Raw genomic sequence first — 13,502 nt, 5'->3', positions numbered from 1 at the left:
CAGGCGCCGTAGCCACCACGCTGCAACGCGCCGCGGACCTCACTGATGCGCCTGCGCACCGCAAGTCATGAAGGGATATGTAGTTCCTACTGCCTCAGAGCCCCGAGCCGCGCGCGGATCCCTGGGGAATGTAGTTCCCGGCTGAGAGGGGCCGGGCTGGGGCTGGGAGGGCGCGGAGGCAGGCGCGCGGCGGGCAGGCCTGGAGGGGGCGGGTCCGCGTGGGCCTCGGCGCCGCCCGCCCTGCCTAAGAAGAGGTCACCGCGTGAGCCCGCTGCCGCCTGTGCCGCCACCACCGCTACCGCCGCCAGGTCTGAGCCCCGGGGCTGCAGCCATGGCCTACTGCCGGCAGGAAGGTAAGGAGGTCGGGCTGCCATGGAGACCGGCCTACGAGGGCCCGCAGGGGACATGCGGGGCTGCCCCCCCGCGGCCGTGCAGGCCCCGGCGTCCCGCGACCCCATTGCGGGCGCGGGCGGCTGCAGGCGCGGCCCGGGGCCCCCTCTTCGGGACCCTTGGGAGGGCCTGGCGGTGGGGCCGCCACCTCCGCCTTGCAAATGAGAGGACGGAGACCGGGAGGAATGAGGCTGGTCCAAGGTCACTCTGAGCCTCGAACCCGGACCTCCGTAGGATCGGCACGTGGGAGCCTTGTAAACTGGGGGGGGCACGGGAAGTGCTCAGCCCGCTTTCTCTGGCTTGTAATTGGGGATTTATTGTTTTTACTACCGCTTTTGACCACACGTCGCGCGTTTTCCTCCGCACGCGCTGTACAGGAGTGCTCAACGTGCCACCCACCGGTGCATCTACCGAGCGCCTACTACGCCTGAGGCACCGGACCCCGTCGGCCCTGGAGCTGGGGTTCGAGCTGCCGCAGTCTGATCACCGCCCAGTCTGGTGCCCCTTGGATTCCAGGAGCTCTCAGCTGGAACAGCACCACCTCCACCTCCACCTCCACCACCTCCACCTCCACCTCCACCTCCACCACCTCCACCACCTCCACCTCCACCTCCACCTCCTCCTCCTCCTCCTTCACCTCCTCCACTACCACCTCCACCACCTCCTCCACCTCTACCTCCACTTCCACCTCCTCCTCCACCTCCTCCACTACCACCTCCACCACCTCCACCATCTCCACCACCACCTCCAACCACCTCCACCACCTCCACCTCCTCCACCTCTACCACCTCCACCTCCACCTCCAGCAAACATTCCCACCACCTCTATCACCTCCACCACCACCTCCACTTCTCCAGCAAAGTGCCCATCTCCTCCCACCTCTCTCCGGTCTCCTTCATCTGTTCCTACCTCTGCTGAAGAACCCAGGAGTCCCAGGGCCTCCCCACACACTGCCACTAACTAGCTTTCTGTCCCTGAGCTGCCATCTAACCAGGCCCCAGTTTCCAGTCTTGTAAGATGAGAAGTTGGTCTTCATTCATTTAGCAGATCACTCACGGGCATCTTGGCTGTGCCTGTTGATAGGAATGGTGGACACATGAGAAAGTAAAGCTACACAGAGAGTTGGAACTCACCCAGAAATTCTTTGGTGAATAGTCAGTCTGGTTCCCTTAGTTTGTTTCAGGGATCTGAAGACCAGAGGAGATGACCTACCCAAGGTCTTTCATACATCCTGTTAGAACAGCTCAGTCTAAAATATCAAGCTTTTTCCCCAGTACCTCATTCTGCTTTTGGACCCACTCCTTTCTGGGGTCATAAAGCCATAATACTATATTTTTCTAATACTCACTGATGTCTCTCCTGAGTACTATTTTTAGTGATAAATAGTGGTGCCATGAACAAAAGTTCTCTGCCCTCACCACTTTGTTAGTAGACCTCTTTTTTTAAAATTTTCTTTCTCTGGGTTTCTTTCTTTTCTTTTTTCTTTCTTTCTTTTTTTTTTTCCCTCTGGGTTTCTGATTTACTTCATTTAGCAAATAATTTTGAGCTTTTTAGATATAATGAGGCTATGCAGATGAGTAAGACCTCTCCTTGCCTGTAAGGATATCTAGGAGTCAGGTTTTTTTGGGAAGGAAAGGTAGTTTCCATCTGCCACCAAAGCATGGATCTTTATCTTTTTATGGGTCAAAGATCTGTCTCTAATTTGGGGATGAGAATTGAAAGCCCCTACCTTATATGGCTCCAGCCTGACTGGTTGGTTGATTGATTTCTTTTAAGATTTTATTTATTTATTTGAGACGGGGAGAGAGCACAAGCAGGGGGAACGGCAGATGGAGAGGGAGCGGCAGATTCCCCACTAAGCAGGAAGCCCAATGCATGGGCTCCATCCCAGGACCCCGAGATCATGACCTGAGCCAAGGCAGAACCTTAACCACCTGAACCACCCAGGTGCCTCTCCAGCCTGATTTCTAACTACCCCATCATTGCTGAGCCACACTTGCATCTTGGTTGTACTTTGCCTGATACCTCTGTCCTTCAGCTCTTCCCACGGCTGGCTCTTCATTCTGAGTTCTGAATCAGTCACTTGCCTGTGCAAATTTACTTCAAGGGTCCCCACCCCCCACCCTCCAGCTTTCGGGTTAAAAGCTTTGGCTTCCAAGGTGTTCCATAGTGTGGACTCTGCCTTTCTCCCTGGCCTGAGACCACCCACACTTTTCAGTATCAGTGCTACACCAGTCCTTCTTTTTGTTTCCTCTTCTCTATTGCTGTCTGCTTTCTCCAGTTCCTCAGCAAACATTTATTGAGCCCCGGTGATGTGCCAGCCTCTGAGCAGGTGCTGGTGAGCACAGATGACATGATCTGCTTCTTAGCATTGGGGAAGAGATGGGCACTCTTTCCGGGTTGGATCTGCTGAAGATTTTGACATGTAAAGATTCCGTGTATTCCGTTCCCCTTTCTGGGAGCAATGAGACCACCCATCCAAGGTTGTTTTGCTGTAATCTACTGAATGGTAGTAATGATTCTGTCTTCCTGTTCTTTGCTGAGGTCTTCAGTTTGGTTTCTCCGTTCTACATTTATTTGTTCAACACATTTTGATTACCCACCATGTTCTGGGCACTGTTCTAAGCTCTGGGGATACTTCAGTGAATGGAAGAGACAAATCCATGCCCAGGAAGAGCTGATACTTCCATAGGGGTGACAGGGGTAAGCAAATATATGGTAAAACATCAGGTGAGGAAAAGCACTGGAGGAAAAAAACAGGCCAAGGGAGATGGGGAGCAGTCAGAGAAGGCGGCATGTGAGCAGGAGGTATGAAGGCAGGGAGAGAGTGGTTGTGAAGATATCTGGAGAGTGCTTCCAGAAGTGAGGACAGCCTAGGCCCAGGCCTAGAGTAGGTGTGCACCTATGTGTCTAGTAAAAGCAAGGGGGCGTGGGAATGGAGGGAGTAAGTGGTGGGAGATGGCCTCTTAGAGGTGAGGGATGCAGATTTTTCTGCCTGTATTTGAAGGTAGAGTGCCAACCAGATTGGAAGATGGAGGTTGAGAGAAAGGAGTCAAGGATGGGAAAAACTACTGAATTGGAGGTGTCTTGGTATCTAGCTGTTCAATCAGTCTTCCTATTTTCAGCCTCACCCTTAAGTCCTGCTTTCAGAGTGGGCGCTTCGGCCCCTGATTCCTGACTCTTACCAGGGTCCGGGGGTGACAATGGATTTTCTTCTAGCCGACTTCCCCTCCATGTGACTTTGGGCTCAGCTTTGTTAGATCAGAGAGCACTCTGCTCTCAGCTTGCCCACTTCTCAAACTTTACTGACCTTTCTAGTCTGTGATTATCTCTTTTTGTGGCCATTCTATCCTTGTCATTTAATGCCATTTAAAAAATTACTGTCTTTTGAGTGGAATTTCAGGTGAGAGCAGAAACTCACTTCACCTCTTTTGTTTAAGCAAAGTCTTGTGGTTCTTGCCCTGACCATGGGAGGAAGAGGCTGAGCTGCTGGGGGACCTGTTTCCTGAGGCCACAAGAAGGTGCTTGAGATCACAGCCTGTTATGTGCTTAAGTCCATATTTGAACCCCAGGCCTAAAGCTCTGTGGTATTGATGCCACTGAGCCAGACCTCCCAAAACTGGACTTCTGTCTCAGGCTCAGAGCTGTGCTTCTGTTCTTTCTACAGATGGTTTCTAGCCCTTATTATTTGTCCATGTAACAAACAGCACCATCTGGATACCAGGATTAGGGATGCAAAGATAAATCCCTGCTCAGAAACCATAGATCACCTGGGGGACCTTCTTTCCCCCAGTTTTAGGGTATGAATATGTCCCCCCAATTTCATAGGTTGAAATTCAGACCTCCAAGGGTGGTAGTATTAGTAGGTGGGGCCTTTGAGAGGTGCTTAGGGACTGAGGATGGAGCTTTCATATATGGGATGAATACCCTCATAAAAGAGGCTCTGGAGAGACCTCTAGCCCCTTCCACCCTGTGAGGACACAACAAGAAGGCAGCTGCTGTGACCCAGGAAGGGGCCCTTGTCAGAAGGTGACCAGGTTGGGGCCTTGATTTTAGACTTGCAGCCTCCAAAGCTGTGAGCAGTAACTTTCTGTTTATAAACTACCTCAGTGGTGGTATTTTGGTATAGCAGCCCGAACAGACCAAGACATCCATCCAGGGTAGGAAAAGTGCTGCTCAGTGAGGCTCAGAATCCTTACTTTTTCTTTCTTTTTCTTTTCTTTTCTTTTTTTTTTTTTTTTTTAAGATTTTATTTATTTATTCATGAGAGACACAGAGAGAAAGAGAGGCAGAGACATAGGCAGAGAGAGAAGCAGGCTCCATGCAGGGAGCCCGATGTGGGACTCGATCCCGGGACTCCAGGACCGCGCCCTGGGCCGAAGGCAGGCGCTAAACCACTGAGCCATCAAGGGATCCCCAGAATCCTTGCTTTTTCTGCCAGACAGAGCTCAGCAGGCCCATTCTCCCCACACTTCATCTCTGTCCGTGAAGCCTGTAAGACTTAGGTGAAGCCACCATAATCAACTAAAGGTATCCATAAAGTGCAACTTTATTTAAAATGTTTAAATAAACATCCACTAAGTAAAAAGACTGGTGGAGGAGGTGAGGAGCAGCAAGACCCAGTACTTTGCTCTCGAGGCTCTTACAATCTGAAGGATTTCCAGATGAAGCTCATTTTGCTTGTGTGATGACAATGCCGACGAGGCCACCAAACGTCAGTCAAAGACCCACGGGGGCCCTATGGTGCTCTCACGTGAGCAGCAGGTGGACAGGCCCTTGCTTCCTCTTGTGCACTCCCCAGTTGTGTGGCCTTGGCTGGGTAGAGGAGTTGAGGCACCCATCCTAGGAGTTCACAGTCAGGGACAGGACTACAGCTGAGCGCATGGAGGGAGAGCTCCCATGTGACACGCAGGCAGGAGCTGCTCATGGGACGGCAGCACCACGGGTGGGCTGGAGGCCCAGTCCCCAAGCGTGCCAAGGGTTGGCCATCCTCAATTGTCTGTTACCCTGTGAGGGAGACCCTGTGGAGGCATAGAAGGGTGCCTTCCCTCTGTCCCCTGAACAGTTGTCTCTGGAAGTGTGGCTCTGGCTTTAGCTCCAGTACTTTCCCCACGCCTGTTGCCTAAATATTCCAGCCCAGTGCAGTGGAGTGGACCCACATCTTTTTCCTTGGTCTCTCTTAACAAACATGTGACTGAACTTTTCTAAATGTGAAGGGAAAACAGCTGCAATACTGAGAGAAAATGCCAGCAGCTCTGAGAGCCATGCTTCTGCAGGCCCAGCATCTGCCCCCATTGTAGCTATCACTCTGGGCCACTGACAAAGGCCTTGTCCAACAGCCAGTTTGGATGAGACCTGGAGGAGTCTTAAATGCCAGGTGTCTCCCATCCCATTCCAGATGAGGTCCCGTTGTCCCACATCTCCTGGATGAGAATGGGTAGTCATAGGGTCACTGAATTTGTCCTTGCCTTTCCCCAGGTGAGCACCCAGTAGCCTAGAAGAAAGCTCCCATTTATTCACTCAGCAAACATTCTCTTGATTCTAAGCTTCTTGGGGCTTTACTGTACAAAACATTTATTCCTGCCCTAAACACACAAAGCTTTCAGGACAGTGTCTGAATCATGTTCAGGACCCTGTGTCACCTGTTGTTTTTATGCTTGTGTGTCTTGAGGTAGGGGACATGGTGGGCCTAGGTAAAGGATCCCCACAGCATGGCCTTTGGAGACACACAGAGCTGGGTTCAAATTCCAGACTGGTGTGAGCTCAGGCACATTACTTCCTAGGGCCTTAGGCTCACCCCTATAAAATGGGGCTCCTCCTGGCTCCTCTCAGGCTAGTGATGGGATGGCAGGAGCTAGCGGACATGCTGGCCCCAGTCTGCCTTCCAGGGACACAGGGGAAACTGATGACATGCAGAGTGTGTAGGGTGCTGAAGACAAAGTGCTCCAACCACAACAGGAATATCAGACAGATTCCTGCTGTGTAGTTAGCTGATGGCCACTGGCTCTAGGAAGGTAAAGTAATGTGGACAGCTGTAAGGTGCAGGGGAGAGAGCGGCTGCCTTACCATTGCCTTGCCATTGCCGGCTGGTTGATTTTGAGTAACCACTCCGGGCTGGTTTTCTGATGTATAAAAAGCCATGGATCACACCCATCCCAGTTCAGTCAACACTGATTCCCGTTCCTGTGCCCACATAGCCTCCCATGAGGAGACGCTCCTCACACAGCATGCAGTTGGCTCCCACCACTCAGGAGGCTCAGGACCCCCGAGCAGCCAAGCACATAGGGCCAGGGGCTCTGGCCTGATTGGTTCACAGGGTTCACATGAAGCGCTGGCTTCACGATGCTACTCCTTGCAGGGCCTCCTGCTGACCCTGCCGCTCAGCCTGTTATGTTTAGGTTTGGTGATTGTTCTAAAAAATAACAGACTGCAGATTGTCATAGAAGTGGATAACATCAGCACTTCATGAAACGATCTCTCCTCCCCCAGTCATTCCACGAGTTGGGAAACAGCCCCAGGCCTCATGGGACATGGGGAATGGCCACAGCATTCTCCACCATAGTGACCCCTTCTTTTTGGCCATGATTAGGGGCCAAGAGGCCAGAGGGAGTCTTGTGGGTGCTTAATTGTGGGGCTACCTGTGTCCTGGGCCTTTCAGAGGCCGGTTATAATCTCCCACCCGGCACCTTCTTGGACACACTTCAGTGACTACATCAGCCAAGTGGGCTGCGAGGGGATGCTGGCCGGGCACCCACATCACTGCCGTCTCCTCTTGTCAAAGCTCTCTCTCTTCAGACTTTGTGTGCATTCGAATGGTGTGGGTAAGCCCATGGGGGGCTAGAGACAAGTCTTTCCCTGCATGCATTTTTCCTAAACCTTCCACCCTTTCCCCACCCACATTCATTTGAGCCCGAGTGGGATGGGGTGCCCAGTGGCAGGTACTCCGAAGGCCCTCACAAGTCATCTTCATTCCATTAGAGTTGTCTGAAGGCTGGCAAGCTTGCAGCTCCCTGCTGGGCCTGGGGAGGATAGGAGACACGATAGGTTGATGCGGCCTTCATGGGTTGATGGGACATAATGGGGACAGTTGGAATGCCATGGGCGTTCTGAGATGGGACTGCCCCTTTCTTGATGGGAAGAGGGAAAAAGTTGTTGCACCAGAGTAATCAAATCTGTGGACTACAAGCAGCTGCGTTTCATTAGATCAGGCATTTCATCTCCTACCTGGAGGGTGCATATGGCATCTTCTTCCTCACCATGACCTTGGTGGATTTACTGTTTTGGTTGCAGGCACGGAGTAGAAGTGACTGCTAGACCATCACACAGACTCAGTGATGCAGCTCAGGGAGGGCAGTTTGATGGTCCCCTCGCTTTGGGGTTTTGCATAGGACAGTCTTAAAACTTGGTTTGTGTGGCTTTTTTTTGGGTTTGGGGCAGCTTGGCTGCTCTTGAGTGAGATGTTTCTTCCCTCTATTCTCCAAATACTAGGGAAGGATCGAATCATATTTGTGACCAAAGAGGACCATGAAACTCCGAGCAATGCAGAGCTGGTGGCTGATGATCCCAACGATCCGTATGAAGAGCATGGTAAGTGACACAGGCCTCCTGGGGACCCACAGACCCTTCCTGGGGAGAATGCCCAAAATTCCTTTCCCATTTTGTCCTGGCCAATGTTGGGCTCTCAGGTGTCCTTCCCAGCCATGGACTAACTGATTGATGATCTATTGCAGTTCTGGGTGCCACAAACCGTGTAAGATGGGGAATTTAATCAATTAATGTTATCGTTTAATCAATATATGTTCTGACTTTTCTACCGACTGGCTCTTCCTTGTCTCTCTCTCTTCTCGGGTCTCCCCATTCCCTGACATGGCAGTATTATTAGGCCACTTAATAACTGATAGTGGCCTCTAAGTGTTTGAGAGGGGAGGTTGTGCAGCTTGTCACATCACATCAAAAGTTAGAAGTGATTGAGCTTAGTGAGGAAGGCATGTCAGGAGCCAGGATAGACCGAAAGTTCGGCCTCTTATACCAGTTAGTCAAGTCTTGAATGCAAAGGAAAAGTTTGTGAAAGAAATTAAAAGTGCTACTCCAGTGAGCACATGATAAGAAAGTGAAACAGCCTCATTGCTGATAGGAAGAAGGTTTTAGTGGTCTGGAGGGAGGATCACACCAGCCCCAACATTCCGTTAAGCCAGAGCCTAATGGAGGCAAGGCCCTAACTCTTTAATTGCGTGAAGACTGAGACAGGTGAGCAAGCTGCAGAAGAGAAATGTGAAGCTAGCAGAGGTGGTTGCTGAGGGTTAAGGAAGAAACCGTCTCTGTAACATGAAAGTGCAAAGTGAAGCAGCAGGTGCTGATACAGAAGCTACAGCAAGTCATCCAGAAGATCTAGCTGAGATCATTAATGAAGGTGGCTTCACTAAACAGATTTTCGACGTAGATGAAACAGCCTTCTGTTGGAAGAAGATGCCATCTGGGGCTTTCATAGCTACAGAAGAGAAGTCAGTGCCTGGCTTCAAAGCTTCAAAGGAAAAAAAAAACAAAGCTTCAAAGGATGGGCACTCTTATTAGCGGCTAATGCAGACTTGAAGTTGAAGCCAGTGCTCGCTATTCCAAAAATCCCAGGGCCCTTAAGAATTATGCTAAATCTCCTCTGCCTGTGCTCTATAAATGGAACAACAAACCCTGGAAGACAGCACTTCTATTACAACATGGTTTGCTGAATATTTTAAGCCCAGTATTAAGACTTACTGCTCAGAAAAAAAAGAAAAAAAGATTCCTTTTAAAATATTACTTCTCACTGACAATGCACCTGGTCACCTAAGAACATTGGTGGAGATGTACAAGATGAATGTTGTTTTCATGCCTGCTACCAAAACATCCATTCTGCAGCCCAGGGGTCAAAGAGTCACTTTGATTTCAAGTCTTACTGTTTTAAGAAATACATTTCATAAGGCTATAGGGGCCATAGATAGTGATTCCTCTAATGGATCTGGGTGAAATCAATTGAAAATCTTTTTGGAAAGGATTCACCATTCTAGATGCCATTAAGAACATTGGTGATTCATGCATGGGAAGAGGTCAAAATATCAACATGAACAGGAACTTGGAAGAAGCAGATTCCAAGCCTCATGGAGGACTTAAAGAGGTTCAGCACTTCAGGGGAAGAAGTAACTGCAGATGTGGAGGAAATAGCAAGAGAACTGGAGATTAGAAGTGGAGCCTGGGAGCTCAGGTCATGGTCCTAGAGTCCCAGGATCGAGTCCTACATCAGGCTCCCTGCTCAGCAGGGAATCTGCTTCTCCCTCCCCCCTCCCCCCTGCTCATGCTCTCTCTCACACTCTCTCTCTCAAATAAAATCTTAAAAAAAAAATGTAGATCCTGAAGACATGACTGAACTGCTTCGATCTCATGATCATGCTTTAACTGATGACTTCTGGGGATGGAGTGAAACAGGTGAAAAGGATTAAGAGTATACTTACCCTGATGACATTGAGAAGGGTATAGAATTATATATATTGTACACCTGAAAAGAAATATAGTACTGTATGTTCATTATATTTCAATTAAAAAAAAAAGAAACTTTATCAGGTGAAAAGTTGCTTTTGATTAACAAAGAAGGTGGTTTCTTTAGGTGTCCACATCTGGTGGAGATGCTATGTAGATGGTTGAAATGACAACTAAAGACTTAGAATAGTTGATAAAGCAGATTGATTTCAGTTTAAAAGAAGTTCTGCTGGGGGGTAAAATGCTATCAAACAGCGTCACATGCTACATGAAAGGAAGAGTTTGTCGATGCAGCAAATTTCATTGTCGTCTTATTTTAAGAAATTGCCGCAACTACCACCCTGATCAGTCAGCAGCCATCAACATCCAGGCAAGACTCTCCACGAGCAAAAATTTACAATTCATTGAAAGCTCAGATTATGGTTAGCATTCTTTAGCAATAAAGCATTTTCATTTAATGTATGTACAGTGTTTTTTAGACATAATGCTATTATGCACCGAATACACTACACTGTGGTACAAACATAGCTTTCCTATGCACCAGGAAACCAAGAAAGTAATTTGATATGCTTTATGTGATACTGGCTTTATTGTGGTGTCTGTGACCTAACCCATAATATCTCTGAGGTGTACAGATGTACCTGTACCATGCTGGCCTGCGTAGGGAGAGGTGGTAAGATGTGGGGGAGATAGCTTGGGCTCTGGGAATCCTTTGGGCCCTGGCTGTAGTCCTGACTAGACTCCATCACACGATAAAAATTTCATGTGCAAACTGCGATTTGTAGTACATATTGAAGAAGGTTGTCAAAAAGACTACGTGTTTTACCACAAGTAGTTTGGTACTTGAGTACGTGCCCTGCAGCTGCTGATGGTCTAGTGGTGAATTGCCTGCTGGGGATGTGCTACCCACTGAGATGCCCACTGTTAGCCCATTTTATAAGTAAGGAACTGCAGCCACAGATCTGTTGATCATTGAAGTTTTCTGAGCTAGAATGAAGAGGCAGGGTTCAGCTTAGGCCAAGGACTTTGGACACTAACTCAGAGTGCCATGCCTTAGTACTTGGTTGAAGTGAAAAACTGTGTAATTTCACTGGGCATTTTAGAGTCTTAACAGAGTACCCTCGGTCCTGTAAAAGCAGGTAAGAAACTTCTATATGAATCCTATTTCCCTGTCTATTACAAAAGGAAATGAAGCCATCATCTTGAAAGCATTTTGGAAAACCAGGAAATACTTTTTTTTTTTAAGATTTTAGTTATTTATGCATGAGAGACACAGAGAGAGAGAGAGAGACATAGGCAGGGGGAGAAGCAGGCTCCATGCAGGGAGCCCGACGTGGGACTCCATCCCAGGTCTCCAGGATTACGCCCTGGGCTGAAGGCAGGCGCTAAACCGCTGAGCCACCTGGGGTGCCCCCAGGAAATACTATTTAGATGTGAATAAGGTTCAAAGACAAGAAAGGGTAGAATTCAAACGTAGGGGGGCCTATAGAATATTGCAACTGATAGTCTGTAGGTGCACCCCACCCTGATACACATGTGCTGTTTAGCAGTTTGGTTCATATGGTTAACATCCCTCTAGATTTTCACTGTTATGAGACTAGAACCACATCATCTGGTATGCCACTAGCTTTGTCCTTACACAACATGTCTTGGACATCTTCCTGTTGGTGCAGAAGGCTTAGACTCCTCTTTGCCAGCCCTCACACTGAGCTGAGCTTCTGAGGATGGTTGTAGAGCCAGAGGGGCTTGACGGGGTGGTCTGGTCCTGATCATTTGAACGGGAGCGGAGCAGAGAACAAAAGAAGATCAATACCTAGCTCAAAGTGTTGGGGCTTTGAAAAGGCTTCTTGTTAACCAACCCAATGATGGCTTCTTCTTTGGATTAAGTGGTTTCCAGTGTTTAGCTCTGGAGCACAGCCACAGCCATCGCATCGGGAGGCTACTGAGAATATATAGTGATGGAGAAAGTTGCCAATGATGGCTTCTCTCCAGCCAAGCCAAAGGATGCTGCATTTGCACCAAGCATTTGAACCCAATCCAAGTCGAATTGTAGATTCACAGGGAAGGGTGTACCAGGCAGCAGTTCCTACTGTTCTGTACCTCCCAAGTAGCTTTTGAGGACTGGACTTGGTTTTGCTTTTTCAGAAATCTTTAAGAGCCTGTCTCACATTTTCCTTGCCTATGTTCCTGTTCTAGGATTGATCCTGCCAAATGGAGACATTAACTGGAACTGCCCGTGCCTTGGGGGAATGGCCAGTGGCCCCTGTGGGGAACAGTTCAAGTCAGCCTTTTCCTGCTTCCACTATAGCACAGAGGATGTCAAGGGGTCAGACTGTGTAGACCAGTTCCGGGCCATGCAGGAATGCATGCAGAAATATCCCGACCTCTATCCCCAGGAGGACGAAGAGGAGGAAGAGGAGAAGAAGCCAGCAGAACGTTTAGAAGAGACAGCTGCCACTGAGGCCACTACAACCAAAGAAGAGGAGGGGTCAAGCTAATAAAGGCCAGAAGGCACTGGGCTCCAGTCCTACTGCTTCAGAGTGATAAGAACCTTTTGCAAAATGCCTTTTGGTCATTCTCCGAGAAAGTGTCTTTCCCTCTGTTGTTCTGTGCACTATATAATGTACAAAATAACTTATTTTGATGATCAGGGATCTTGGTCCTTTGACATATACACTGGAAAAAAATGTATGTGTGTCTCACATAAACCTATCAGCAAATGTAGCTGTCACTTTTGAATTCTCAGATTACCCTGAATTTTGCCACTTTGAAAATAATGTGCTGACTATACTCAGCAACCAAAAATCATTATCTGAGAGTGTCTTGTGAGTGAGCTGATTTATTCTGATTGATTATATCCCTTTTAGTAGATTTTTATACCCCTTTGGGAAATGAAATAGAAACAAAACCATCTTCCTTTAAAAATGCTGGACTGGGGCCATTCCTAATACAAGAGGCCAGATGCTCAGATACTTATTTCTCAAGAACCATCTTGACCTTGAGTATATGAGGAGGTACTATATTTCATTTCTGATACATTTTGGTTTTAATTTTTACGTTGAGCTCCCATGTTTTCTGTGTTTGGAAATTGGAGCTTTAGACCCTCTGATTCATAATCCCTTTCTGAGTGAAGAGAAAGGCTGGTTTTGCTGTTTGTGTTATTCCAAAAGCCCTGGTTTGGGGCCTGTGTTCACACTGGTTCTGTGTCTGTTCAGATGCAATGTTCTTGAGAGGTGGGGACCTAATTGTTACCAAAGTAGCAGCTAAGAGAAGCGGTGTGAATTAAATAGTCAATTAAAGGAAAACATGATTTTTACCTGATGTTGAATGTGTCCTTTGTTTTTACTAATTAAAAATGTTTTTGATAAGGAAATAGAAATATGGAAATCTCCCTGAAATTCTTCCTTGAAGATACTGGTAAGCTGGTTTGAGTCTGTTAAAATTTTCTGTGTTGAATTCCTAGCAAGCCAGCTGGTTTTGTCAATGAGCAGATCCTTCATACAGATACTGCTGTTAATTTGTGAGGTGGGGAAGGCTCTTCCCATCTTGAAGATAAGGACCTGCAGCCCTTGCAGGTTAGATAACTAGCCCAAGGCAACTGCAGG

General features: G+C 48.3%; 1 protein-coding gene across 1 annotated transcript; it reads left to right on the top strand.

Annotated features, from left to right (window-relative positions):
• Positions 1-150: 150 nt before the first annotated feature.
• CHCHD4 (coiled-coil-helix-coiled-coil-helix domain containing 4) lies at positions 151-13,218 on the top strand. Its single transcript, XM_077857691.1, has 3 exons — positions 151-353; positions 7,879-7,977; positions 12,094-13,218. The coding sequence occupies exons 1-3, from the start codon at positions 332-334 to the stop codon at positions 12,393-12,395; spliced, it is 423 nt and encodes a 140-aa protein (XP_077713817.1). The 5' UTR covers positions 151-331; the 3' UTR covers positions 12,396-13,218.
• Positions 13,219-13,502: the final 284 nt, after the last annotated feature.

Source organism: Canis aureus, chromosome 19 (genome assembly GCF_053574225.1).
Source record: "Canis aureus isolate CA01 chromosome 19, VMU_Caureus_v.1.0, whole genome shotgun sequence".
NCBI lineage: Eukaryota > Metazoa > Chordata > Mammalia > Carnivora > Canidae > Canis > Canis aureus.
This window is presented reverse-complemented; position numbering and strand designations above follow the sequence as displayed.